Genomic DNA, 27,511 nt, shown 5'->3' with positions numbered 1-27,511 from the left:
CTTTTTTTTTTCTTTTCTTTTTGGGGCAATTTAAAGGTATTTAAAAGTTGGATACCAATTATTTCAAAAAAATAAAAATAAATAAATAAGATGAATACTAATTAACTAAAATGACTAAATTAACAAAAGTATTAACTAAAATGGATATTTATAAATTTTAATTCTAAGAATAGCTATATTCTTGACGGAAAATTACATATACTTAAATGATTTTACTTTATTTTTCTCTCTCTTTCTTTACAATATTTTTCTCGATAGTTGTAGAAAGTAAATAATGCGAAGTATGAAATAAGTATCAAATTGAAACGAGGGAAATACTTGTATTAGATTAAACTCCTCTTATCATAGTTTATATATGATTACTCATAGGAGTTTAGGACGTATACATTAAGTACTCTCTAATAGGCTCTCATAGGGGAAGAATCAAATGTAGCAATATCTACATGAATAATCAAGTTGTTGAGTTTCTCTTTGTTGACTCTTTATGGAGAACGACTTGTGGTTGACTCTTGAACTAACTAGAGTCATTAATTGTGTAACATGCGTCAATGACATACATGGATTGACCTTTTAAAGAATCAAATGTAGCAATATTATTATTTGAGATCCCCCCCCCCCCCTTTTTTTTTGGAAGAAACCTTCACTTATTATTGTCTTAATGAATTTGCCTTTTATTAATATTATTATTGTTATTTTGAAGAGGGGAAAATTTCGTTCATTAAGAAACATGGAAAGGGTAGTGATTTGCAAGCAGAAAACACAAGTTGGCAAGGTTTCCAGTCTGCTAGAAAATAAATAAGAATCAACAGATAGATAACCGTTCCTTCATAAGAAAAATAAAATTAGCAAAATCTACACAAACAATCTATGTCTAGAGGTGCAAAACACTACTCTAAAATATCCAATGAGCTTATTTTAGTCACTGTTGTAAAAAAAAAAAAAAAAAAAAAAAAAAAAAGTAGTTTACTTCCTCTCCTATCATAGGTCCAGACCATAACTTAGCTGATCAAGGGAAAACACAAGTCTTGAAAGTTGGTATAAGTAGCTTAACAACCCAAAAAAAGGGGACTTGGGCTAAGGGCCTGTTCATATTTACTGAACTGATTGGAACTGAACTGAACTGAACTGAATTGAGCTGAAATGAATATTTTATGTGAGAGGGAAATTAAGAGCTGAACTGAACTGAACTGAACTGAACTGAAATTAAGTAAATGCGAACAGACCCTAAATGCATCAGAAAATGAGAATACATAATAACTTTGGGGGCAAAGAGAATTGAGAACCCAAAACTGGTCATTAATTTGACATGGTGAGGCCGTGTAACACCATATGAACATACAAAGGGGGTCAAACCAAGAGACCTTGAGAAACTAGGAGAAATGAATTAAACCTTTCGACATCAAGATTCAATACAAATTGGATAAATATTTACTTGAGTAGTTAAACAAGGATAGCATCCAAAGCATAAAACAACAGCAGCAACAAAGCCTTAGTCCCAACAACAACAAAGCATACTAATATTTTTATCCAAAGCATACAACAATAGCAGCAACAAAACCTTAGTCCCAACAACAACAAAGCATACTAATATTTTTAATGCAATCCACCATAAGCTAGGTGTGCATTAAGCTAGGTGTGCTATCCAGGTGTGCTATCCAAGTCGAATTCATATATAGTCGGAGCTAAGTGCTGGTGAACCGGTTGGGCATTTAAAAAGAAAAAAACGTAATAGGTTGGACACTTGAAATTGAGAGGAGGATATAACTATATCCCACAATAGTGCATGCAAGCTATCATGAAAAACTAGTATTCTCCGTCCTATCTATTGTTTTGGGTCGTAATTTTTAATTTTGGATAATGTCCTCACCACTAATACCAGCGTTTGATTGCGCATGTATGACGAAGAATTACAGTACAATTATACTTGATGACTTGGGTAGAGCGAATATGACTCAATGAGTCTAGGGTCAATTTTGATAGTTTGAGCTTTTTTGGGGAGCTAGATGAGTTAGAAATTTAGCTACTGTAAATGATATTTGCCTATTTGGTGAGTATCTTGCGTCAAATGGGTCATACGTACATATTACTGGATTAGTTATTCACTTTTGTCCTATTTGGGTGTGTGATTGTATGAATATGATAATAATGCATGACCATAACATAAAATATGACCTTATTGATCAAAACTAAGAGTCCCTCTTGACCTAAAAGTCCAAACCCAAACTTCACCCAACATCAGCTAGAATAGTATAATTTAAAATTACTCTAAAATGAGCAAAAAAATAACAAAAAATAACTTTGAGTACACTTTATACCCGGGTGTAGGTATATACAAAATTTTCAACTACAATTAAGCACTAAGATATCCTTTTCTGGGACTCTTAGGTAGGAAGTGAAGTTGCTACTACAATCACCCATGCTATATAACGAACTGGTAGATGTTCAAATTCGAATAATTTAGTTAGTGAAATCTCGTTAGTATTCACAAAAAGAAGCCAATTATAACAAATTTTGCCAAGTAAACCTTAGCTTCCTTTCCCTTTGACTGAACTCACACTTCAGCTTTCTTAAAAACTTGCAACAGGATGCTCTGCTATAAGAATGTTGCACCTAAGCTCGAATCAGATAGCAGTTCATTACTCCAGAAGATGAACAATTTTATGGTTGATCACCACAAGAAAGTAAACAATATCACTCTAATAAATCAAAAAAAAAACATAGGGTTGCTCATGAGTTACAGCAGCATCCAATGGCATTCGCGAATATGAATAACTGTGCTGTGTATGAGCCTCGATAAACAGCAAGAAACTACGGTTATTTGGAATACATTCAACATTTGTAAATAATTCAAGCAACATGAGCATATGACAGGATGCCATTCACAACCAAGGGCCCTTGAATGTGAAAGAGGAGACTAATACAACCATTTTTAACCAAGTTTACTTCTATAGAGGGGAAGTGTTAATTTTATTTTTTTTTGGTGTTTAGAGAGCCACAAGGGGCGGGGGTGAGAATCGATCTCAGGATCTCCTGAAATCGGGAGGGAGCTCTAACCACTTGAGCTATCAGAGGGGAAGGTTAATAAAATACAACTATCTTGCAAATGCAAATTTTTACAGATCCCATATAAACATTTAATGGAACTAGCGGATGTATAATCTACATATTTGTATAATAGTACCTCATGGATGTACAATGATATAGCACAATATCAATAATATTCATAATGGCAAGATTTATCCGTGACTTCTAGGATCAGCAACTTGGTGAACCCTTCTAGCCTCTGCATTTGAATACTGCCCAACAACACGAGCATGAGGAATAGATTCTCTACCACGTGCTAGAGCATCCACATTTTCCACCAAGTATTGGCCAGGAAGCCTTCCGACCACATTCCCCTCCTCGTTGCCATCCTTGTCCAAGAATGCAAAATGTGGGATGCCCTCAACACCAAATTCATCTATCTCCTGCTCCCACTTTGTGTTGTCAACATTCAGCATCACAAAGTTAACACGATCCCTGAGAGAATTCATGACGAAAGTAAGGTCATTAAAACATAGTAAAGCGACTCACAAACCAGAGCAACAATCAAGGTGATTCAGGAAAAATAGTAACAAAGAAAAAATTTCACCTGTACTGTTGCTCAACTTTGTATACCTCTGGTGCTAGTTCCCTACATACTTCACACCAATCCGCGTAGAACTCCACAACTGTTGGTTTTCCATTTGATAAAGCCTGTACAACAAAAATGTCCATGTGCAAAAATAGATAATAAGCCACTGAAAGCCAAATTGAACATTGTGAAACACGCCAAAAATCAATTTTTTTCATCATCAGACTTTAAGCTATGAGGTAGTTCATTCACAAAAATTTATTAAAAAAAGCGTTCATGCACTCGACTTTAAGATTAAGTGAAGGTATTAGATATTCAAGCCTCTTTCTAGTTTTGTTTCGTGAGCTTGCATGCTTGCATTCAAAAGCATCAAGTTTAAGTTCAGTAATGGCATAGTTTTGCTAAATGCTTAGTGGCCCCCCTAAGTTTATTGAGAGTCCTTCAAGAGGACCTAGGTCTTCGGAGGCTGTCAATGGCCTCAATGCCCCTTGATTGGGGGTCTTTTTAAAGGAATTGAGTTAAACTAATATAACTATTCTTCATTATTAGAATTTACTGTTATGGACTCAAGTCAACCGTTGATGGTGTATTCGAGGCGCAAGAAAGGGGCAGCAGCCACCATAGCATAGGGAAGGCATTTCTTTACTATGAGCCAAAAACAATTAAAGAGTTTGAAGGAAAGAAGGGCAATCATCTTTTGTTATGTTCATTTATGGTTTTTCCTAATTAGCTAAATAGTCACATGTACTCTCCTAAGGTCAGCCTTGACCATTAGCTTAAGTATGGTAGTAGTGTATTGTAGGGGATTATCCAGAAATTGTAAGACAAACACTTGAGAGTGGCTACCTAAAGTGGCTTAGAGACTTGTAGCCTCAAGCTACTAATTATCCTTGTAATCCTTGAGAAATCTAATGAAAAATCTGCCCTTCTTCCATTAATTGAATCTGTTAATTACAATTATATTACAATTCGTTACAATCAACCTTAGTCCATTACAACTTGGTATCAGAGCAACCGATCATGGCGGGGGGACCATCACTTACCCAGCGTGCCGACGCGGTGGAGGAGAAGATAGAAGAGGTCGAATCGCGTCTGAAATCAATTGAGCAAAAATTGACAGAACAGGGGGACTCTGTTGGACGAGCAGTGGCTGAAGCAGTAAGTACGGCTATGGTTGAGGCCCAGAAGGCGATCACTGAGAGTTTCGCGACCCTATTTGAGACAGAGCGCAGGAAAAGGGAGGACGACAGGATGGAACTCGAAGGAAGGATTGATAGGTTCAGGAGAGACCAGGAGATGCAAGCCACCCTAGCTGCGCGGGAGCAGGACAGGTTTCGCGAGGAGTTGCGGGCTGCCATAGCCGCCGCCACTCAACCCCGTCAGCCGCCGTCACCGCAGCAGCTCCACCACATACCCGTGGGGGAAGCCAATAGTGAAATCCATGGAGAAAACAGAGAACGCACGCCGAGGGAACAACCCTTTGGCATGCCGGAGTGGAGAGAACGGATTCCCAGGGGTCAAGGCGATCAATTCGACGGAGGTGGCGAAAATCGATGGAAACATAAGAAGCTTGATATGCCGGTGTTCGAAGGGAAGGACCCGGATAACTGGGTGATGAGGGCGAAGATGTATTTTGATTTCCACCACATGACGGAAGAGGATCGCGTGACGGCAGCCGTGGTTGCCATGGATGGTGCTGCCCTCCAATGGTATCACTGGGAACAGAGGAGGAGGCCGTTTGCTAGTTGGGCCGACCTGCGACAGCGAATTCTCAAGGAGTTCCGACCCTCACACTCGGGCTCCCTACACGAACAATGGTTGGCGTTGACGCAAACCACCACCGTCGAAGAATACCGGCGGAGGTTCATCGAACTCGCGTTTCCCTTGGAAGATGTGCCCGAAAGTCTCATGAAGGGGCAATTTGTGAACGGATTGAAGGAGGAGGTGAAAGCGGATCTCCGGCTTCAAAATCCGGCGACACTTGAAGAAGCAATGGAGTTAGCGGGAGAATAGAGGAGCGAAATAGAATAAATGGGGGAAAGAAAGGGAGTTTGGGTCCATGGCGGGTCGGATCCAGCGGGTCGGGGCCCACCCACTTACCCTCAACAAGCAGAAATGGAGGGGGATTGATTCAATCATATGGGCTACCAACAACCCCTGTCAATTCGATGTGGCCAAGAGCTCCTGAATCTCAAGGCTCAATCAACATGGGCCGGCCCACAATGTCTCAGAGCACCCAAAGATCAGGAAATGGGCCACGACGACTCACCGAGAGTGAATTGCAAGAAAAACGAGCTAAGGGACTTTGCTTTAGGTGTGATGAACGTTGGGGAATTGGGCATCGATGTAAAAGGAAGGAGATGAGTGTGTTGATTGCCGGAGTAGGTGACGAGGAGGAAGAAATTAGTGCTAGTTACTCGGAAGACATGGAGGATTGGGAGGAACCCGGCAATAACGTCAAGGTGTCATTATGCACGGTGGTGGGAATATCAAACCCAAAAACCATGAGGTTGAAGGGTGTGATCAAGGGGAGGCAAGTAGTTGTCATGATCGATCCGGGGGCGACTCATAACTTCATATCAACATCGGTAGTAGAGGAGATCAAGATACCACTCACGGAAGGAGGGGAATTTGGTGTGACACTAGGGAATGGTGAGACCGTGCGTGGCAAGGGTGTATGTCAAGGAGTACGAGTCAAGTTGAACGGGGGAGTGACGGTAGTGGAGGATTTCCTACCCCTTGGATTGGGTAATACCGTCCTCATATTAGGAGTGCAATGGTTGGAAAAATTAGGGGCGGTCACAACCAATTGGAAGACTCATGAAATGAGGTTCACGGTGGCCGGAGTGCCGGTGATCCTTACCGGCGATCCATCTCTTGAAGCAGCACTTATTTCACTTAAGGCTATGTTTAGAACCATCACCAAACAAAGAAGTGGGCTTTGGGTTGAGATTAATCAAGTTGAAGTGGCCCAAGAAGAAAGGAAGGAAGAAGTTGGGCCTAAAATAGCAACTGGGCCGCCAGCTTTCTTGAAGGAATTGCTGGAAAAATTTGAGAAGGTGTTCCACTTACCAAAGGGACTTCCACCCTCAAGAGGCAGAGTACACTCCATCACACTTAAGGAAGGTCGGGATCCGGTTAGTGTACGGCCGTATCGATACCCACAAGTGCAAAAGGATGAGATCGAGAAAATGATATGGGAGATGTTAGAGGCCGGCATCATTCAACCTTCAACAAGTCCGTTTTCAAGCCCGGTTTTGTTAGTGAAGAAAAAAGATGGGTCTTGGAGATTTTGCGTTGACTACCGAGCTCTCAACCGAGAAACCGTGCCGGACAAGTATCCAATTCCGGTGATAGATGAATTATTGGATGAACTCCATGGCGCGGCCGTTTTCTCACAGTTGGACTTAAAGTCCGGTTATCATCAAATTAGAGTCAAGGCCGGTGACACTCACAAGACGGCTTTTAGGACTCATGAGGGGCATTACGAGTTCCTAGTCATGCCGTTCGGTTTGACTAATGCACCGGCTACTTTTCAATCACTAATGAATGACATCTTCCGGCCGTTTTTGAGGAAGTTTGTACTAGTTTTCTTTGATGATATTCTTGTCTATAGCAAGAATGAAGAGGAGCATCATGATCATTTGCAACAAGTTCTCACCAAGTTGGCACAACATGAATTATACGCCAACTACAAGAAATGTGAATTTGGTAGTCAAAGAGTGGCCTACTTGGGCCATGTCATCTCCAAGCAAGGAGTAGCAATGGATAATGACAAGATTAAATCCATTCTTGATTGGGCAGCCCACGCAATCTCAAGGAGTTAAGGGGGTTTCTAGGCTTAACGGGCTACTATCGAAAATTTGTAGCCCATTATGCTCAAATTGCGGGGCCTTTAACTGCACAACTCAAGAAAGATGCGTACGGTTGGTCGGAGGAGGCGACTCAAGCATTTGAAAGGCTTAAAGAAGCCATGACGACCGCACCGGTATTAGCCATGCCCGACTTTAAGAAGGAGTTTGTCCTTGAGACCGATGCTTCCGGGTTTGGATTGGGGGCGGTCTTAATGCAAGAGGGCCGACCCATTGCTTATTATAGCAAGTTGTTAGGGGTGAGGGCTCAAGCAAAATCCGTCTATGAGAAAGAGATGATGGCCATATGCTTGGCTATAGTCAAATGGAGACATTATTTGTTGGGACGACATTTCGTAGTCCGCACCGACCAACAAAGTCTTCGTTACATAACTCAACAACATGAGATTGGTAGTGAGTACCAACGATGGATGCGGAAGATTATCGGATTTGATTTTGAGGTTCAATACAAGCCGGGGGCCTCCAACCGAGTTGCTGACGCTCTATCAAGGAAGCAGTGTGCATTGAGTGCATTGGTTTGTACTCAAAATATTGACTGGGAGGAATTGGATAAAGAGCTTGAAGCGGATTCGTGGATCAGTGCAATTAAAAAAGACCTCAAGCCCAATGAAATTGGGCCCAATGGATTCATGTTGAGAAATGGGAGAGTCCAATATAAAGGAAGACTCGTTCTTCCTAAGTCTGCTAAGATAATTCCCAAGATACTGTATGAGTATCATGACTCACCCACTGGTGGTCACGACGGTGAGGTAAAAACCTACCTCCGCGTGGCGACGGAGTGGTTTTGGCCGGGAATGAGGAAGGCGGTGGCGGAATATGTAGGGTCGTGTGAGGTCTGTCAGCGCAACAAAGCGTCTCAGAAAAGTCCGGCAGGGCTGCTCCAACCGTTGCCGGTGCCGACCGCCGTTTGGGAAGACATTTCGATGGACTTCATCGAAGGGTTGCCTCTGTCCAAAGGGGTGGATGTGATTCTCGTCGTCGTCGACCGTTTCTCGAAGTATGGGCATTTTTTGGGCCTCAAACACCCGTTCACCGCCCTGAAGGTGGCGGAGCTGTTTGTCAGGGAGGTGGTTCGCCTACATGGGTTCCCTTCGTCCATAGTATCCGATCGGGACAAGGTGTTTATTAGTCGGTTTTGGGGCGAATTATTTCGGCTGCAGGGTACTCAATTGAACCGGAGTACGGCGTATCATCCGCAATCCGATGGCCAGACGGAAATTGTGAATAAGAATTTGGAGGGCTATCTGCGATGCTTCGCATCGGCGCAGCCCAAAGGGTGGGCTCAGTGGCTCCCGTGGGCGGAATTCGCTTACAACACGTCCCCCCACATCTCCACTAAAACGACACCATTTAAGGTGGTGTACGGCAGGGACCCACCCAAACTTCTGAGGGTTGGGCCGGGTCAAACTCCGGTGGGTACTTTGGAAGAACAGCTCAGGGAGAGGGATTTCATGTTGGATGAGTTACGGGTGAATTTAATTCGGTCTCAGCAAGTGATGAAGTCTTATGCAGATCAACGCCGCCGCGACGAGCATTTTGAGGTTGGGGACGAGGTGTTTCTCAAGATTCGCCCTTATCGGCAGCGTTCGCTCGCCAAACGGCCCTTTGAAAAACTCGCCGCTCGGTACTACGGCCCTTTCAAGGTCCTTCAACGAGTAGGAAAGGTTGCTTATAAATTGGAATTGCCAAGCTCATGTAAACTCCATCCCACCTTTCATGTTTCTCAATTGAAGCGCGCTAAGGGAAGCAACATCACTAGTCAAACAATTCCGAACCAATTAACAGCAGAGATGGAATTGGTTGTCGAACCCGAGAAATTACTGGATATCCGCAAGCGCAGGGGTGGTAACAAGGTGGTCTTAGAAGTCCTCATTCAATGGTCCGGGTTGCCACCGTTCGAGGCTACGTGGGAAGATTATCAAGCCATGATTGATCGTTTTCCATCGTTCCACCTTGAGGACAAGGTGAAACTTTGGGGGGGGAGTATTGTTATGGACTCAAGTCAACCGTTGATGGTGTATTCGAGGCGCAAGAAAGGGGCAGCAGCCACCAGAGCATAGGGAAGGCATTTCTTTACTATGAGCCAAAAACAATTAAAGAGTTTGAAGGAAAGAAGGGCAATCATCTTTTGTTATGTTCATTTATGGTTTTTCCTAATTAGCTAAATAGTCACATGTACTCTCCTAAGGTCAGCCTTGACCATTAGCTTAAGTATGGTAGTAGTGTATTGTAGGGGATTATCCAGAAATTGTAAGACAAACACTTGAGAGTGGCTACCTAAAGTGGCTTAGAGACTTGTAGCCTCAAGCTACTAATTATCCTTGTAATCCTTGAGAAATCTAATGAAAAATCTGCCCTTCTTCCATTAATTGAATCTGTTAATTACAATTATATTACAATTCGTTACAATCAACCTTAGTCCATTACATTTACACCACTTCACCATGTTGATGTAGTATATCTTTCCATTCAAAAAAAATGTAGTATATCTTTGAAATATGTTTGTTAAGGTATCATTGAGGGTATAGTACAAAAGGAAAATGCAATAAAGGAATAAACTAAATTTAGAATATAGCCAATTAAAGGGACAATTTAAACTACAATTGTGGCCCATTATTTTGAGATGGCAGTAGTAACTTTTTACAACCACTCCAAGTTTAATTCTGCAAAAACTTTGTCCATGATGTATGGACTTGGATACGAGGGGAAGCCTTAGGACTGAAAAGGATTCTATTTTTTCTGTTTGCCTTTTAAGTATACAAGTAGCAAGTATATTAAAAAGACACGCGGTCGCCCATGTAAAAAAGGCAAAGAACAAAAAGCTCGTAATGAACCTATGAATTGACTTCAGGGAAGGGACATAGGTAATGGCATAATAAGTTCGTTAGGATTGGCTTGGAGAGGAAGCTAGCAGTGAGCTTGCTTTATAAATAAGAGAAGATTAGGGATAGGGGTTATGGTGAATATCTCCAACCTCTTGAATGTTGGTTAGGGAGAGAACAAGCCTCTCGAAATCTTGTACTCACTTTCTTATATTTTTAGATTTTTATGTCAATTTCATCTTCTTCTTATTAATTTCGGCTAAAGTATCCAGTTCATAAGCTTTGAAATCATCATTTTCATCTCTTCAGAATCATCCATATAGAGTTCTGCAGCACAATTAAGGAATGACCAGTATCATTCAGAATCTAATACTTGCTTCAGCTGTACAATGCCTCAAAAAGTGAGCTTAAACCTTGACGTGAAAGCTTCTAAGTGGTGGTGAACATAAAAAAGTAATATTTCCTAGGAAGCTTGTCCCATGCAGTTACATTCCTAGGTGTATAAGGTGCTATTTGGCTAATCATGGGAAGGTATGTTTCCCATCTAAACTTCCACTCAGGACCTAGGCAAGCAGCTTCTTCTATTTTGTGGGAAGTGAAAGTTCCTAGGAAGCAATTTGCTATGTTCTTCCCAACCAAATAGCTCCACATTCCTCCACTTCCCATTTTTTTCATGAAAACCAGACAAACACTGAGCTTAAAGAGATATGGAGACATGGTTGTGAGTGTTTAAAGTCGAGGTTTTAAGAGGGACAAGTATTCAATTTCTATCTTTGGCCAGAAGGGTCTATCACTCATTTATCCTGCCAACTCAAGCATTTGACACAGACACTTGAGTTGAAACAAAGCTTCAGAGTTTTCACAGGTTTATGTTGTCAGACATATTCAAAAATAGTTCTAATGAATAGTAAGGTCCAAGACATAGCTTTTACATTTATTTACCATTACTATAGTGCACAAAAGTGTTATTAAATTTAAAAACAACTAAAGGAAGTAACATAACAGAAAAGACAAACCTCTTCATAAGGTAGTGCCATGGCAGTGAGGTCTCTTAATGAAACGCCAAAATCTAAACGTGCTGATAAGAAAAGCCCTAACGCTGCAACAGTGGATAACACAGCTATTCTCTTGTTCACTTCTTTGGTTGGAAGTTCAGGCAGGCTAGCATCAGTGGAAGAAGTCACAACTTGACCTGATTCCTCATTGACTGAATTAGATTCAGCAGGTGGCTTTTCCTGGAAAAAGGTTTAATATACGAGAATAGTAAATATAAGCTAGCAGCGGCCAAAGAGTCAAATGTGAAAAAAGGTTGTAAATTTCCAATTTTTCCATCACAACTAGAACAAGAGCCAGAAAGTGCTTGATCTTCTGGCTGATCAAGACTTCAATATTTCAGACTTTCCACTGTAGGTTTAAAACATTGCTTAACCAGAACATCGTTCATGCAGATGCAGTTGGCTAATGAATTAGAAGGGTAAATGTGAAATGAGTAAGAATCGATAGTGAACCTTGGCTAGCCACTACGAAACACTCAAAGAGTAAGATTATGAAATTGGACAAGGTTCCATAAAAATTAACCAAAATAGAACTTATGACTAGCACTAGATGGTTCCAGGACTTGAAGAATTAAGTTATACAGTGCCAAAAAATACCAAACATCATTCAGCAACATCATATTTGCTAGCATTACAAACCACCTCAGCTTATGACAGTAATCCATTTGGCATTATCAGTATCTATGAGATAATAGAAACTATACCTAATATTAACTAACATGTCTGCAATATTGGTTTGTTGATGCCAAGAAAACTCCCAAATGTTCAACCTTAATAAATGCTGAACGACACAGATAGCATTCAGACATACCTACCGTTACAGGAGAAGAATCTGAGGGAGTAGGATCGGCTTGGCACGCAATCGATGGTAGTCTTCGGGGTCTGAGTAGAAATGGCCTAGGGGATTTGTAGAGAATCTGAGAAGAGTGTTTGAAATTACCAATAGGAGAGAATCTCTGACCACTGACCAAATTTGGAGAAACACGAGCAGCCATCTGTGGCAGCAGGGCCTCCTACGAGCACTGGTAAAGAATAAAAAAGCTGAAATATCAGTGTCAAATTTAATAGATGAGCAATACCTAGAATCTAACCATTTCACTTGGCAACATTAACTACGGTGGAACATTATTAAACCACAGAATTACTATCATGCAATAAGCTTATCCTGATATGGAATCTCCGTTTCTTATTATTTGCAACAAAAGAATCTTTTATGTCCCACAGAAATACCCCTTTTGTTGCAAATAATAAGAAACGGGGGTAGTATTAAGATAAACTATTGCAGTCTTTACTACAATGCAAACTTAGAGAAGAGCAAGTTTCTTAAAATTCGCGAGCAAACACTATCAGACCCTAAATTCTGCACTCCTTGGAACTTTCTACCCCCATTTCTTAGTTTCTTACTGCCTATCCTACATATATAACAGTTTAAGTTCCAAATATCACAATTCACACACTTAATCCAGCAAATGTTCACTAATCATTTTAACTACCCGAATGCGTGATCAATCAACTAACATCATACCTCTCATAGACTCCACGACAGCTCTCCGTTCTTTGTTCAACAAACGAACAATTAATAGTAATATCATTATCCATTTTCCTTTAATCTACTCATTTTCAATTGGCTTTCTCCATTATTTTCATTTCAATTACCAAATTGCATTATTTTAAAACCCTAAGAACCAAATTATACATTTATACTTCATCAAACATTCAATCAAGTAAACTATGGAATATGACATAATTGAATTTCTTAACCGAAATCGACCAAAATCATGGAATTTGAATTGGCAAATCGATTACATTCAAACAAATTCAGCACAGATATCAATATTTAGGTTCTATACTAGAAATAACAGTTAAATATGGTTTTTTTTTTTCGATTTAAATGAGATATTGAAGTTCATATGTAATAAGCAATAATTGAATAAAAAAATTGAAGACAAAAACAAGCAGAAATTCAGTAATCAAGAGGAGAGAGAGAAGAGAAAGCTCACAGTAGTGTTCTAGCAACGGTGCAGTTCTGTTACGTGTGAAGTGAAGTAAAATGGAGATTTGTGGATGAGGTTCTGTTACACCACTTTTCAACAAGTTCCCTATTTTTTCTTTGTTACACTACTTTGTTAGTTAGTCAAATGTCAAAATAACCTTCAAACAAATCTTACACCAATATATTGCCTCATTGTCCACATCGCCACATAGGAATATATTAGAGGTGTTAATTCGGGTATTTGGGTCGAGTTCGATGAAGTTGGGTCGGAAGCAGATTAGATCGAGTCTATATTTAAATTTGAGGCAATGCTTAATTATTGTGTCCAAACAAGTCGATATATGAATTTAAATTTTTTCGGGTCGAGTCTTAGGGTAGAGTTTCCGTTAATTAAAAATAGTTTAGGTTCAATGTAAATTACATTTATGGTGCTACAAAGTGACCGAATACATGATGAATACAAAGTTTATTTGAAAATAGTTTTTGTCGTATTTGTTATGCATTTAAATTGTACTGGTACAGTGGTACTACATATGTTTATCGCATTTAATCCAAACATAATCGTGTCATAAATCATACTCAATTTTTGAAGAGACAATCTTCTTAGCACCCCGGGATAATTACATGCTTATGGTCTTATGTAGACAATAATGTAGCAACATACTTGTATAATATCTCCCTCCATTCCTAAATCACCTCGGTCATTGTAAATTTATGGACTTAGGGTGCATATTTGAGGATTTCAGATGTTTTACAACTCAGTCTACAAAAGATAAATACTTCGTAGTAATTATAGTCCATAATCATCATCATTTTGTGAAAAAAGGCACGGACTAGTGATTAAAACTGCAAATTGGGTACAGCAGCTCAGCAAGTCCCAGATTCTCGTACCACCTGTTGTATTTATAACCTGTTGTTATGACCATTATACTTACTGAGTTTGCAACCCAAAATGAGCAAGGTGAAACCATCACTTACATAAGACCAATTCAAGTAACCACATTACAGCTCTAAGGTTCATAGATATCACCACAGAACACATACGGGCAAAACTTATCGAATTGCCCTTCTTGATATAAGAAATACAACAAATAAACTCTGTGGTCTGTGCTGATATGTATACAGTTGCATACAAATACTAGTCAGAGTTTCATGTTATTCAGCACCTGGTGGGATACAACCACAAGCATCAATGCTTCTCTCTAAAACTGTGGATCATTTCATCTAGGTATAAGATACTATCCTTAAGGAAGTTGCATCAAAACCTTCACAATCCAGGCAACGGGAACTGGGTGGTTAGAACTTCGACTCTCTTCTGAAGGTCTGATAAACGATCTCTCAAGGGAAAGTCAGGAGATGCCACAAACTTCAAGAATTCTTGGAGCTTTGTTTTGGGAATTAACTTGCTTGCTTCAAGAGTTAACTGGATGCCCTCGTGAATAAAGTCGGCTGTAGCAACAAACTCACTCTCCTTGAACCCTCTGGTTGTCATGGCAGGTGCCCCAATACGTATACCACCAGGCACTAGAGCACTTTTATCACCTATTTACAAACACCAAAGATTATAGCACAAATGTTTGAAGCACAAGAAAGAGAGATCATAATTTTTTTTAAAAAAAAAAGAAAAAATTGAAAACTAACTCACCAGGAACAGAGTTCTTATTAAGTGTGATAGAAGCCAAGTCCAGGATCTTTTCAACCCGGGCACCATCAGTTCCCTAAAGAGAAAGAACAACTTCAGTCAAACAAAATGGAGCCATCAAAGTTTTTTTTTTGATTTTAACAAAAAGTCTAAGCAAAGATGGACAATACAAGTGATGTAAAACTGTTAAATATAAAAACAGATACCACAAGGAATTGATTTGCAAGTCTTAGCAATGGGGTTTAAGAACTTGGCAAACTTACCAATGGCCTTAAGTCCACTAGAACAAGATGGTTATCGCTCCCACCAGAGACTAGTTTGTATCCCAATTCAACCAATCGGCTTGCAAGAGCTCTACAGTTAGAGACAACCTGCAAGTCATTAGGCCCTCAAATATCAGTACAAAGAAAAGAACATACACTGTACTAGGTTGTTGATAGAGGAAAAAATCTAAATACAAATCAAGGCATATTTTAATATTATGAGTTGTATGATCAAAGAACAAGGATTTTACATTGTTTTGGTACGTCTTAAACTCTGCAGACTGAGCATGCTTCAGGCAAACAGCTAGTCCTCCTATGGTGTGATTATGTGGGCCACCCTGCAAAAAAAATCATGACACCCAAATCTTTAAAACAAATCAAATAAGGACAATGATATACAAGATGGAGCTATACAATGGGGGCAAAAAAATAAAAGGTGAATTCAAGGACCAGCATTTCCTCACCTGTAAGCCAGGAAAGACGGCATTATTAATGGCAGATTCTAAATCAACTCCAAAAATGGTATCCTTCTTGTAGAAGATCATTCCACCTCTAGGACCCCGTAGAGACTGAAAAGCATTACCCTCAGTAAGAAACATCGTACTATATCAAAATGATTTGAGAGAGATTTTTTATAGCCAATTTGAAAACAACATCGCGGTGCTTCTCTAGCCAAAACCAAAAGTTGTATGTACTTCCTCATGCGAGAGAAGGGGGAGGGGGGGGGGGGGTCTCTTAAAAACACAGTATAACTTTTGATACTTAAGATATAGAGTCAATTGTGCGCTCCTAAATTTAGAGGTTAAATCTATATTTGTTCACCAATTATATTATGAAAGATTAAGTCATGTCCAGACAAACCTTGTGAGTTGTAGTTGTGACCACATCACAATACTCAAATGGGTTAGCAACCACAGAGGCAGCAACAAGCCCACTTATATGTGCCATGTCCATCATAAGAAAAGCACCAACAGCATCTGCAATCTGCATTTGAAAAAGAACATTTCAATCAATTATAGGCAAATAAAGTATGCCCGAGGGGAAGGGAGGTGTTCAGACAGCCATATCAAAACACATACCTTCCTCATACGAGGGTAATCAAAATCTCGAGGATATGCACTGGCACCAGCTATTATTAGTTTTGGTCGAAATAGAGTAGCAGTTTTCTCAAGCATGTCGTAATCAATCAGACCTTCTCTTCGGATAAAAAATGGTTAGAGACCAAACTCACAAAAGCAAATACAAATATCCACCAAATATTTTAAAATAAAATACCTGTAGATTCATCAAGCCGATAAGGCATGGATTCAAAATAAATTGATGTGCCTGAAACTCGTCTTTTAGGAGTCATGAAACCATGAGACAAGTGCCCTCCATGAGGTAAATCTAGACCCTGGATTGGTAAAAATGCATTGATATAACAGCAATGAACAGAAAATTAAATGGTGTAAATCCAGACATGGGAGAATAACTTACCATGATACGATCATGTGGATTCAAAAGAGCAGTATAGACCTCAAAATTAGCAGGAGAGCCAGACAGAGGTTGAACATTTACACCCCACTTTTGTCCGTCAAGGTGAAATGCCTCCAAAGCCCTTTGCTGACAGAGGGTTTCGAGCTCATCAATATGTTCATTGCCACCATAATACCTAGGGCAGAACAAGTTTTTAAGTGTCAAGCCCCTATAGGGCCAAAACATAAGAAAAAAAAGTTCAAAACAGAGACACGCAAAAAGCCTTACCTTTTACCCGGTAATCCTTCAGAATATTTGTTAGTGAGACAAGAACCAACGGCCTCCATGACAGCTCTTGATGTAAAGTTTTCTGAGGCAATGAGTTCCAGACTTTTAAATTGCCTTTCCTTTTCCTTTCCAATGATGCTGTGCACTTCTGGATCAGCATCGCTCAGCTCACTATCTTTGAAGCTGGTTAGATCATCTGAAATACACCAGAAAATAATATGCTTGAGCACAATCTGTCCATTATCAAGGACATCTTACACAGCAATTTCACAAAAAATTAATTCAAATTTTGAAGCGTGCAGAGACACTAGTACAAGATGGGCCATTGATCAAAAAGTAGCCAAAGCTGAAAATACACTAAGTAAATGATTTCCACTAATTTGGAATCATCCAAAAACCACTTGCAATGGTAGATTGGTAGAAGGGGTCTGTAGACTGTAGTATCACACTATCACATGCTCATATTCTTAAGTCTTAATAATCACTAAGATGAGAACTCTATGATATCAATTGCATAAATATTGGCTCAAAATTCACCAATGCAAACAGGAACACTGTAAGTCATGTTTAGAGCATGTTTGGTAAGTGTTTTTTTTTTTTGGTTGGAAATGAATTCAATTAAACTATTACCTAGAAAGCTATTCCAGGAGTTCCACTAGCGGCTTGAAGGCCTTCCCCCGGCTCCCACTTATGCTTACTGATTGTTTGGGAAAATATTTGGGTAACATTACCATTACCTCTACTCCTCTAGGCAATGGTTTCCATCTATTTATTACCCTCTCTAAAACCTAAGGTAACAATAACCCTTGCCCTCCTCATACAAAAAAGAAGGGAATTAAGTTTAAGTGTCCACGATTACACCAAACAAATGAAAAGGTAAGAGTTTAATGATTCCTTTCCCGCCTCTTTGCTTCCATTCCATTTCGCCTCCAATAACCAAAAACCCCTTTAATCTTTCTATATTAACTCATAATGATCATAATTTCATGTTGCCAACCATCAATAGCCTTTTCTAATAAATATATATAAACCATTAGATTGCTCATCGTCTTCAGTAACATCATAGCATAATTTTTCAGCAGTCCACATAGATTCATCAGTAAAAGCAAAATTACAATGAATTCAAGCTTGATATATCTTGTTTTTAGCAATTAACAATTACAGTCATAAAAAAATTCAGATTACAGACAATCTGATAACTTCATACAAAGGACAAAAATTGAATTAACTCAATAAATTTTGTGGAAATACATAAATTCAAAATGACATTCCAACAGTCCAGCTCATTATACATGTACAGGTTTATATCTTGGCACAAGAACTAAAGCCTTACTAATTTTTTATCAAACCAAAAATCATAACCAGATACAAAATTGCATGTATTTCTCAAAAAAATGAACATCAACCAACAATCCAATATTAACAATAGCTTAGCCAAAGACGGGTTCCAGTCCAATAGGGTCATTCTCCTTACCAAAGGAATCAAAATTAATTTTTTTAAACACCCATGTCAGTCCCAAACGTAAATAAGTCGGGTTGACACGTGAGAGGTTCCGGTTCAATAGGGTCCTTATCGTTACAATAACAAAAGAAAACCCAATTACCCAATAGTAAAAAATCATTAATCCATCAAAATAGAAGACAAAAAGGTAAAAAGAGAGCAAACCTTCAATATTAGGAGCAGGAACAGAGACAGAAGAGGGCGGTCTACCAGTAACCAAACTATTAGAAACAAAAGAAAATCGAGAAAGGGGTTTTGAAAATTGGATAGAATTATCAGTAATAAAAGTAAGATTATTATTATTAATAAACCCTTTATGAGGAAAATTAGAGGGGAAAGGAGAGATTTTGGTGCGGTGGATTGAACCCACCATTGTTGGAGTTGCTGCTCCTGAACAAGCTTGCATGTTTGATTGTTTGGAAAGTGAAAGGAAAGGTTGAGGTTTTGAGTGAGTGAAATGAAACAGCAGAAAAATAAAAATGGCAGAGAAAGAGTAGAGTGGTTAGAACTTAAAAGTAGTGTTAAGGGGAGTCAAAGTGTCAAAAGCTCAAAACCCTAACGTCGTGGCGTGGGGCTTTGCGCGCCGGTTATTGTTTGATTCCGAATACTTTTTTGACTTGTGTGTTCGAACGGCTAATTCTAGTATGAGACGGTTTTATATTAAGACTCGGATGTATTGCGTTACTAATTTAGCTTATTTTTGTTAAAGTCAAATTATTTTTGCTGAACTTAAATTATTTTAATTGAACTGAAATCATTTTTGCTGAAATTATTTTTACTGATTTTCTATTATATTTCTTTTTTAAACTCCCTTCGTTTCTTTTAAATGCATCACTTTGATTTTTGCATTATTGAAGTTGATTTAATTTTTGGGTAATGCATATGTAGCCCTAAGGGCTATATATATAAGCATTAAAATATACTCATGATAATTGTATTAAATTAGAAATTCATGACAAAAACACGCGTAAATCTTTGTAATCAGTGTTTAAGTTTTCATGATTTCTTAACTTTTTACATTTTTTAAGTGTAAATTTAATGCTTATACATAGCCTTTTTTAACTTTTTACGGTTTTCAACTTTTTACGATTTTCCTCAATTTTTTTACCCCTATAAAATATATAATTGTTATAATATTATATATCATTAGACTCGTCATAATGTCTAGTTTTATAATATAATTTTGTTATATTTTTCACTAATTAACAATTAGAACTATTAATGGTCAAAGTTATATCTCGGCAAATGTGCCGGTCAAACTGTTGCCCAAAAAAAAACAGAGGGAGTAGTTACTAAATTTTATTGAAATTATATTTACTTTAAGGTGAAATGAACCAAGTCTTACGCTTTATTTCATTTTTTTTTTTTTTTTTTTTTTTTTGTTTAGAGAGCCACAAAGGCAAGTGGTGAACGATATCAAGATCTCGTGAAAACGGAAGAGGAACTTTAACCACTTGAGATTTACCTCACTCTCATTTTAACTTGTTCTTCCCGAATAAAATGACTCATCTCAATTGGTTAATAGTCACGGGTTTGATTGCGTGTAGTGGCATAACCGTCTTACGTTAGAAATTTCCTTGCTGAAATGACTCATCTCATTTTAACTTTTTAATCTTTTTTTTCTTGCATTTTCCAAACAAATTAAAAAAAAAAATTGTAGGGTTTTTTTTTTCTTCTTCTTCACAACAGTAAAAACTGTAGAGTTAATAAATAAACAAAAATGCTAGCTCATTTGAAAGGTTCTTTTGCCTTACAGATATGGGATTCGAATCCTACCAAGAGTATGGTATACCAGTGACCAAACTATCAAGCCTATTCAGGTATCTTAAATTCATTTAACTTAACACATCTTTTCTCTCACTACACAAACATCCCAAAATGTTGATTGTTTCTTTAGACATATGCAAAAGTACAACCATTTCAAAAATCCTAATCACATCAAATCCAGCCAGTTCTTTAAACATATGCAAGATTACAAGCATTTTAAAAATCATGAAGACATCAAATCTAGCAACACAAATTACGAGTCATGGGTTGTGTGCTAGTGTCAAAGGAGGAATGTCATGACTCATGAGTGCATCTTAGCGCATAACTATTATGCATTTACAAAGTTTATAGGAGGGCAAAATGTAAATTTGGCAAGCTTCTGGAAAAAAGGTAGCTCTACAATGGTACATTATAATGTATCATTATGCATAAATAATGTACCATTAAAGTATAAATTATCTAAATCGTACTTTTTGTGTACTATTATGCATGTAGTGGTACTTTTTAGTTTTTACCATTCTATACTCTATAGGTTGAATATTTTCCAGCAATGCGTTAAGGGTTAACCGAATGTCACGAGTCTCATGACACAACTCAAGGCATAATCCAAAATTTGTCGATCAAGTGGCTCATAGGCCTTTTTAACATTATCATTCTCAATTCCATCAATAATTACTCGTTCATTTGAAATCAGTCTTTTAATTGTATTATTAGTCAATTCCCATCCCATGTAAGGCAAGATACCAAGGCTAGACACACGCAAGGTCCATTGACATCCCTAAATATGACCGTGAGGAACCACGCAACTCAGGTAGAGTTTACATCCCCACAGTATCTTTATATTTTTATATCTTTTGCAAAACATAGGATTAAAGTAGCTGCATATACAAGCAAAGCATCATTCCCTAATCAAGGAAGACGCAACCACCTTTGCAATTACAACCATCCTATTCATATAAAATTTGCAGAAATCCCGAAAACGGATGACTTCTGTGTGAAAAACGCAGATCTTTAACATGTAAATTTATCATGTAAAGGTTCTTGGTCAAGAATTTCTTCTACATACAACACAATTAAGTATCGAATCAAATATATGCATTCAGAAGCTTAGGAGAATAGATCAGAACTATCAAAGAAAACATAACTCCCATAAGCACGTCATTTACTCTTTTTCCCTCCCATGGGAGAGTGTTGTAAGATAACAGGTATAGTTAGTTTAGGATACTCATAAGACCATTAAGATATTTTGGTAGGCATTAACCCACATCAAAATTATCCAGAATCCTCCTAAGACACCATGAATGTACAATATTTATGCAAATCCATTGATGATCTGCAATAGTAAAAAAATTACGACCATCACTCAGTTTCAGGCTGCTGTACTAAGATGTTGCAGTAGAGAATCCAAACGTATCCGAAGCTTCATTACACTTCCGAAACACCACCTCCTGTCTCAGCACGTGTCCTGCACAAATGTGATGGATTTAGAAGGCAACTCAAATGTCTAGAAAACACTTGTAGTTGTACTGCATCTTGTTTCTATTCAAACCACAAAAAACTCATTTGACATCTATAATTCCATTATCATCCCACTTTAATTTACTTGCATAACATTTGTAACTTGAATGCCCATAAGTCCAGGATCATTAAGGGTTCCAATTTTAAAGTAACGCAGATTGGAATACAATTTTCACATTATGGTGACAGAGGAGATCATCTGTCAGCATTCCTGGGAAGAAATTATCAGTCCATGTTACTGAATTGTTCTGTAATAGAACAGCAGGCTAATAGTCGGACAAAAGGAAAAGAAGGCTTACTTGTGATCAGATGGGTTTGGCATAATTTCATAAACGATATTTACAGCAACATCTCTCTTCAGCTGAAATCAATTTTGACAAGATAAGTGTTAGTCAAGTAGCCAAGAAGACAATTACATCAAAAAATAGGCAATTGATGAATGCTATGTATATTTGGCAGCAAAACTACCTGAGTTGCTTCACCCTTCAAGCCAATGTAGTGTATCTGACTTGTATCCGCTCCAAAGTTGTCAGGAAAGTGCAAAGTCAAATTGCCCACACTCTGAAATTTAGAATACCTGTCCACATAGCCAGCCTCATGCAATGTTAGATTGTTAGAACTATTAATTACAAAGCAAGTATGGAAGATGGTGAAGACAATGTATCTACAGATAGCAGTCATGGAGATAGAAATCAGTTGTACCAACTACCAATACTTAACAGAACACCATTTCCTTAAAGTAAAAACCCACTGTTTTGATGATGCAAAAAATGAGTTTTTTTTTTTCCTTTTTCATTCAAATTGAGTACACTGTTAAGTCACTTGGGAGTAAGCAACACATCTCTAGCCCTGTACAGAAGTTTGGACTTAAACCATTCAGATGGATAGCTTGCTAACGCTTGGGGTATGGAAAAGATCGCATTTTACAGACAATGGAACAAAATACATTAAAACAAGAAGTTACAAAGACAGCTAGAGAAGACTTTACAGCAGAACATCAGATTTTTTACATATGTCATGAGATGGCAGCAGAATTTGAAAAGCGCAGCCAATACAAGACTGTCAACAGTGTCAAACCTATGCACAAATCATTTCAGATACGATGGAAGAAAATATCAGTTGAAGTATTAACGACAAAATTGAAGCAATATCACTGATGCACTATCAAAAACCATATCAATTAGCTAAATGATACAGGAAACAAGAAGTCGCATTTCCTTGTACAAGCTCATTCATTCATGAGAAAAAAGGGGTCACAATAGTAAAGAGAATAACCAAAATCAAGCCACTTTAGTAGCAAAAGGCAACACGAATGAGAGGACAGATTGCATCTTGCTAGTTCCAACCATCATATACCTGGACTAACGAAAACAGCAAGATTCTCACCTAGTTTGATATTCCAATACTCCTTGCAGGTTCTCAACCAAGTCCCATTCCTTGAGACAAGATAAGGTGCATTAGAAAAGAAGAAAGAGCCTAGAATATATAACATACATCTTGCCTTAACAAGTAAATACCTGAACAGCTTGCATACTTTGAGCATCAGAGAAATCGACGCCCTCTCGATTGATGAACCTAAGGGAATTAACAGGATTGTAAAAATAGCTACAGTGGTAAAGAGATCAATGAAAAGACAGATGAAGAATAATAACACTTTGAGCTTTTTAAGACACACAACAGAAGCAGCAGCAGCAGCATTAACAGAAAAAAAGAAAAGGATCCCTCAACTTCCTCTATGGAAAACCCCTTAGATGTTATGTAGGTTTCCCAAAGTTTTAAAAAGTAAATTCTGAAAACCTTCAGACATTCAAATATCCAATTGTGAGCCCAAAATGCTTTAGCCTTCTAGGTGTAACATTAAGTACAAATCCTAGGCATGCTGTTGATATCTTAAACATCTGTGTCATCATCTACAATGAGTGGATAGTCTACTAAAAAGAATTCAAAATTAACTTACTACAAGTGAAAAAATTGGGTTCACCTAAGCCCTTAACCCAACATGAGGGGAGCCTAAGCCCAGTGTTTGAAGTGATGTAAGTAACACTAGTGCAGTTTTTGCCTTAGAAATCCCCAAAATACAGTATGTTTACTTCAAATTCATAGAGAACAATGAAATAGTTGCATATAATTATTGCAAGTACATACAGAGGAGGTTGTCAGTTTACTGTGAAAAGATGGCACTGAGTGATAATTTTTCTTTTGATTGAAGTTACTTATGAATGCTATAGAGGAAAGACATATCAGCTCATCACTATATGATCTGAAAACCTTTGTACTACAAATACACAAATCATACCGCCAGTCCGCACTCACAAAAGACTATCAAGACAATCCACGACATCGGAGAGTATAAAATAATCTTACGCTCTCATCTTGGAAGGACTTGTTCCATCAGCACCACCAACAATTGATATGCCCTTGATCTTGACATCAGAAGTAAATCTGACAATAAGTTTCCATAAGTTAGCATAAACAATCTAACACATACCCCAAAACAAAACCTTATGTTACTCACGGGATGAAAACAATCAACTCAGGATCACCGTCATTGCTTTCCAAGAATGCCTGGTGCAAATAAGAAGACAGAAGACTTGTATTAAACTGCATGCTTGCTACAACATCTAGTACAATAAAGATAGCCAGATATGTAACAACTAAAACCCAGCAATAGGAGAAGTGCCATGATCACTTGATCAGAAGGATAGAGTGAATCAATTATGCGGGAAAAGAGAGAGAGGGAAAGCAGTCCAACACCCCCTCCCTAAATGCAAGGACAATATCAACAAAGAAATTGATCTATATATATACATATTAGCTGGCTGTCACATCATAAAACCTAACTCTATGATGTCCTTGCCACTTTTATTCTTGAAGTCATCCCCAGGTTCCTAACAAAAAAATTTCAGCATCAACCCCAAATGACAAACTTATGCTTGTTTTTTCTGTCTATTATATATTGAATACATTGCATGGAACTTAAGGAAAGCAGAGTGCACATGACATAACAATTGCTTATAACATGCGGATCCAGAAACCACTTGCTAGGACAAATTCAGATTCAGGAATTCATAGATGGAAACTGTAACCAGTCAATACGCACTCATTCTCTGATAGCTTCTTAATATCAAGATTCACAAACAATATTTTATGATATAGTTACCCCTGCAGAGTTTAGACGCTCCTCCCATGATCTGAAAACCTTTTGTGCCCTTCCTGGAATCGCCTCATTCAGAGCAGAGACCTGCACAAATTTACAATTATGAAGCTTACTTTTAGGAACAAGTGACCAGTGTAGCAATCACCTGACGTTGAGTAATTATTCTAAGTCTAGAAAAAAAAAAAAAAAAGCAATCAATAAAAATCCTTCATGAATCTTGGGCTTCATGGCCCTGCCAAACTGCCAACCAAATGTTCACTCATAAGAAAATAGCAAACATTTTTGATATTAGCACTTTGAGAAGTTAAAAATTAACATAGCATGAAAATTTACAACTCCAAAAGCTATAATCGTCTGACATGTGTATTATACACTACATATCAGAAAGTTTCTCCTTGCATCTACCAAAAGGGAGTATACTTGCCAACAACATGATCACTCGCAAGCAAATATAAAATTCCATGTTTGTTTTTGGCACTGGAATTAGTTTAAAAATAATATTTACGATGACTCTAACAGCTGCAATCAATTAAGATGGCCTTTGACATCAACATTATAATCTTAAACTTTGCGATTTCCTACTCTTGTCCATTAAAAAAGGGTTCTCTTGGCATGTAATCAGACACAAAAAGAATATTCAAGCCCATAGACTCCTTGTATGAAAAAACACAAAAACATTAAAGACCTACATTATCCCCACTAATAAATCTGCCAGTTCCTTTTTTTTCAGATAAAGGTTTCCAAAAATCTTCAGGAAAGGCTACCATGCTTCTAAACAAGTGGTTTGATAATATCTAGTACACCCTAGCACCAGTGGCTTAGCTCGTAATCTGCGTTGTGATATGATAATTATAAAGCTGCTTTAAATGATAAATTGATATTATACCATAACAAAGCTTTTCGAATATCTAAACATCATAATATTCTTTCTGTATCACTAACTTAACGCATAATGTCAAAACATATAAATATAAATTTCAAATCAGTCTTTGACACACTGTGACAAGTCATTAATAGCACCAGAAAAGCCAAGGCACGAGGTAATTAGCTAACTTAGCTTTCAAGGTCTTAGGCACCAAGGAATGAATTCGTCACTAAAGCTATAATAGGTTTACCACGAATCGCATTGTAAATGAAGTCATAACCCTTAACGTGGATAACAACTCAACTATGATTTATGCTCGAACTATATCCATCCTAGCTGTATACAAACTATAGAAATTTTAATATCAGGAGCTGATCAAATGTATGCTCAGACAACTTTAACATGAATTATAGGTCCAGTGAAGCCGGTGAGTAGGGTCATTACACAACCAGCACACTGCACACCATCATACATTGCCTTCTGTTTCCAGGCCATTCCATCGACGATCAGCTCTTTTCAGAGTTCATACCAAATTGACACCATTAATTTCTTCAAGGTTACACACCATAACAGCTCCTCAAGAAATCACCTAGCTAAAACTATAGATTGTACCCGGCAAACATCAAAAACCCAGGACACAATTTAAAGTTCTAACTTATATTCATAATCAAATTCACAAAATTCATGGTATTATCATTAATCAATCAATCTGGGTATCAAGTGAAACTGTCAGAACTATGACCACAATTTCCAGCAATTTCAAACTAATGGGGTGCATTAAAATTCAAGTAAACTAAAAACCCATAAAATCAATCTGGGTATTTCAAAAATTACATTAAACTAACTAAAAATTAATAACAAAAATTCTGGGTAAATTGAGCACGAAATTAAAAGCAGAAAAAAAGAGAATAAATGGAAAAATAAAGATGATTTATACCTTAGGGAGGTCAATATGTTTGTAAAGAGACCAATCAGTTGAACAATCGTGATCTTCGCAGCTATGATCATGAACACATGCCATTTTTTTTCAATTTTCTCTCTCTTAAAAATGCAATTGGAAATGGGTACTGAAGAACAAGAAGAAGGTTGGAGCTAATTATATGCTGCCAAATAGTGGGAATTTTGTAAGAAATTCTTCTGCAAGAAAAGAATTGTTGATATAAACGCACCGTTTTATCCATTTGATATTGCTCTTTTGAAGGGCTTAAAAGTAAATTACGTTCGAGGGTGCATACAAATAGTAAAGTTTTGAGCAATTTTAATTCCATTTAATTTTAATGATTACTTGTATCTAATTATGTTAACTATATCCAAAAGTGCTTCCATTATTGGTAAGAAAAAGATTATCATAGTTAGTTGAAAATTATAATCCCTACCTTATAAAAAGTGGAAACATTCTCTTAGGAATAGTGTACTACCAATCATACCCTCAAAACTATGTACAAAGTTATATACAAAATGTGTATTTACTTTAATACCCTCATTAATATGTTTACTATCATTAATATATTTAATGTTTTTTTATCATTAAACATGTCATCAATTAATTTTGTTTTTGTTAACAAATAATTTGTAATGATTTTTTTTCAAATAAAATAATTCTAATGCTTTACACTTATATGATATTATTATTATTATTATTTAAAAAGAAAAAATTTGTATGTACAATGAAACGGTTTATTACCAAGTGACCGTTTATT

At 37.6% G+C, this 27,511-nt stretch overlaps 3 protein-coding genes across 4 annotated transcripts; all 3 read right to left on the bottom strand.

Annotated features, from left to right (window-relative positions):
- Positions 1 to 3,078: 3,078 nt before the first annotated feature.
- On the bottom strand, positions 3,079 to 13,500 carry LOC145594748 (thioredoxin-like protein HCF164, chloroplastic). 2 transcript variants are annotated; one of them, XM_081651082.1, is made up of 5 exons: positions 13,363 to 13,500; positions 12,178 to 12,384; positions 11,324 to 11,542; positions 3,632 to 3,735; positions 3,079 to 3,519 (listed from the first exon to the last, which is right to left on the bottom strand). In XM_081651082.1, exons 2-5 carry the CDS (start codon positions 12,355 to 12,357, stop codon positions 3,237 to 3,239), a joined length of 786 nt encoding a protein of 261 aa, XP_081507208.1. In that variant the 5' UTR covers positions 12,358 to 12,384; positions 13,363 to 13,500; the 3' UTR covers positions 3,079 to 3,236. The 2 variants fall into 2 exon arrangements, with proteins under 2 accessions (XP_081507208.1, XP_081507209.1); XM_081651083.1 differs by having other exon boundaries at positions 12,178 to 12,375; positions 13,363 to 13,387.
- Positions 13,501 to 14,284: 784 nt separating this feature from the next.
- LOC145594549 (serine hydroxymethyltransferase 3, chloroplastic-like) lies at positions 14,285 to 18,996 on the bottom strand. The gene is made up of 11 exons (XM_081650864.1): positions 18,670 to 18,996; positions 17,004 to 17,199; positions 16,737 to 16,911; positions 16,536 to 16,653; positions 16,340 to 16,452; positions 16,122 to 16,244; positions 15,725 to 15,829; positions 15,512 to 15,598; positions 15,261 to 15,368; positions 15,001 to 15,073; positions 14,285 to 14,897 (listed from the first exon to the last, which is right to left on the bottom strand). Exons 1-11 carry the CDS (start codon positions 18,908 to 18,910, stop codon positions 14,623 to 14,625), a joined length of 1,614 nt encoding a protein of 537 aa, XP_081506990.1. The 5' UTR covers positions 18,911 to 18,996; the 3' UTR covers positions 14,285 to 14,622.
- A 2,402-nt stretch (positions 18,997 to 21,398) lies between these two features.
- Positions 21,399 to 26,955, bottom strand: LOC145594994 (uncharacterized). Its single transcript, XM_081651348.1, has 9 exons — positions 26,749 to 26,955; positions 24,950 to 25,030; positions 24,305 to 24,354; positions 24,154 to 24,231; positions 23,307 to 23,364; positions 23,176 to 23,225; positions 22,258 to 22,366; positions 22,089 to 22,150; positions 21,399 to 21,736 (listed from the first exon to the last, which is right to left on the bottom strand). The coding sequence occupies exons 1-9, from the start codon at positions 26,830 to 26,832 to the stop codon at positions 21,697 to 21,699; spliced, it is 612 nt and encodes a 203-aa protein (XP_081507474.1). The 5' UTR covers positions 26,833 to 26,955; the 3' UTR covers positions 21,399 to 21,696.
- Between the last annotated feature and the right edge of the window lie 556 nt (positions 26,956 to 27,511).

The sequence above is a fragment of the Chenopodium album genome, chromosome 19, assembly GCF_948465745.1.
Source record: "Chenopodium album chromosome 19, dcCheAlbu1.1, whole genome shotgun sequence".
NCBI classification, from domain to species: domain Eukaryota; kingdom Viridiplantae; phylum Streptophyta; class Magnoliopsida; order Caryophyllales; family Amaranthaceae; genus Chenopodium; species Chenopodium album.
This window is presented reverse-complemented; position numbering and strand designations above follow the sequence as displayed.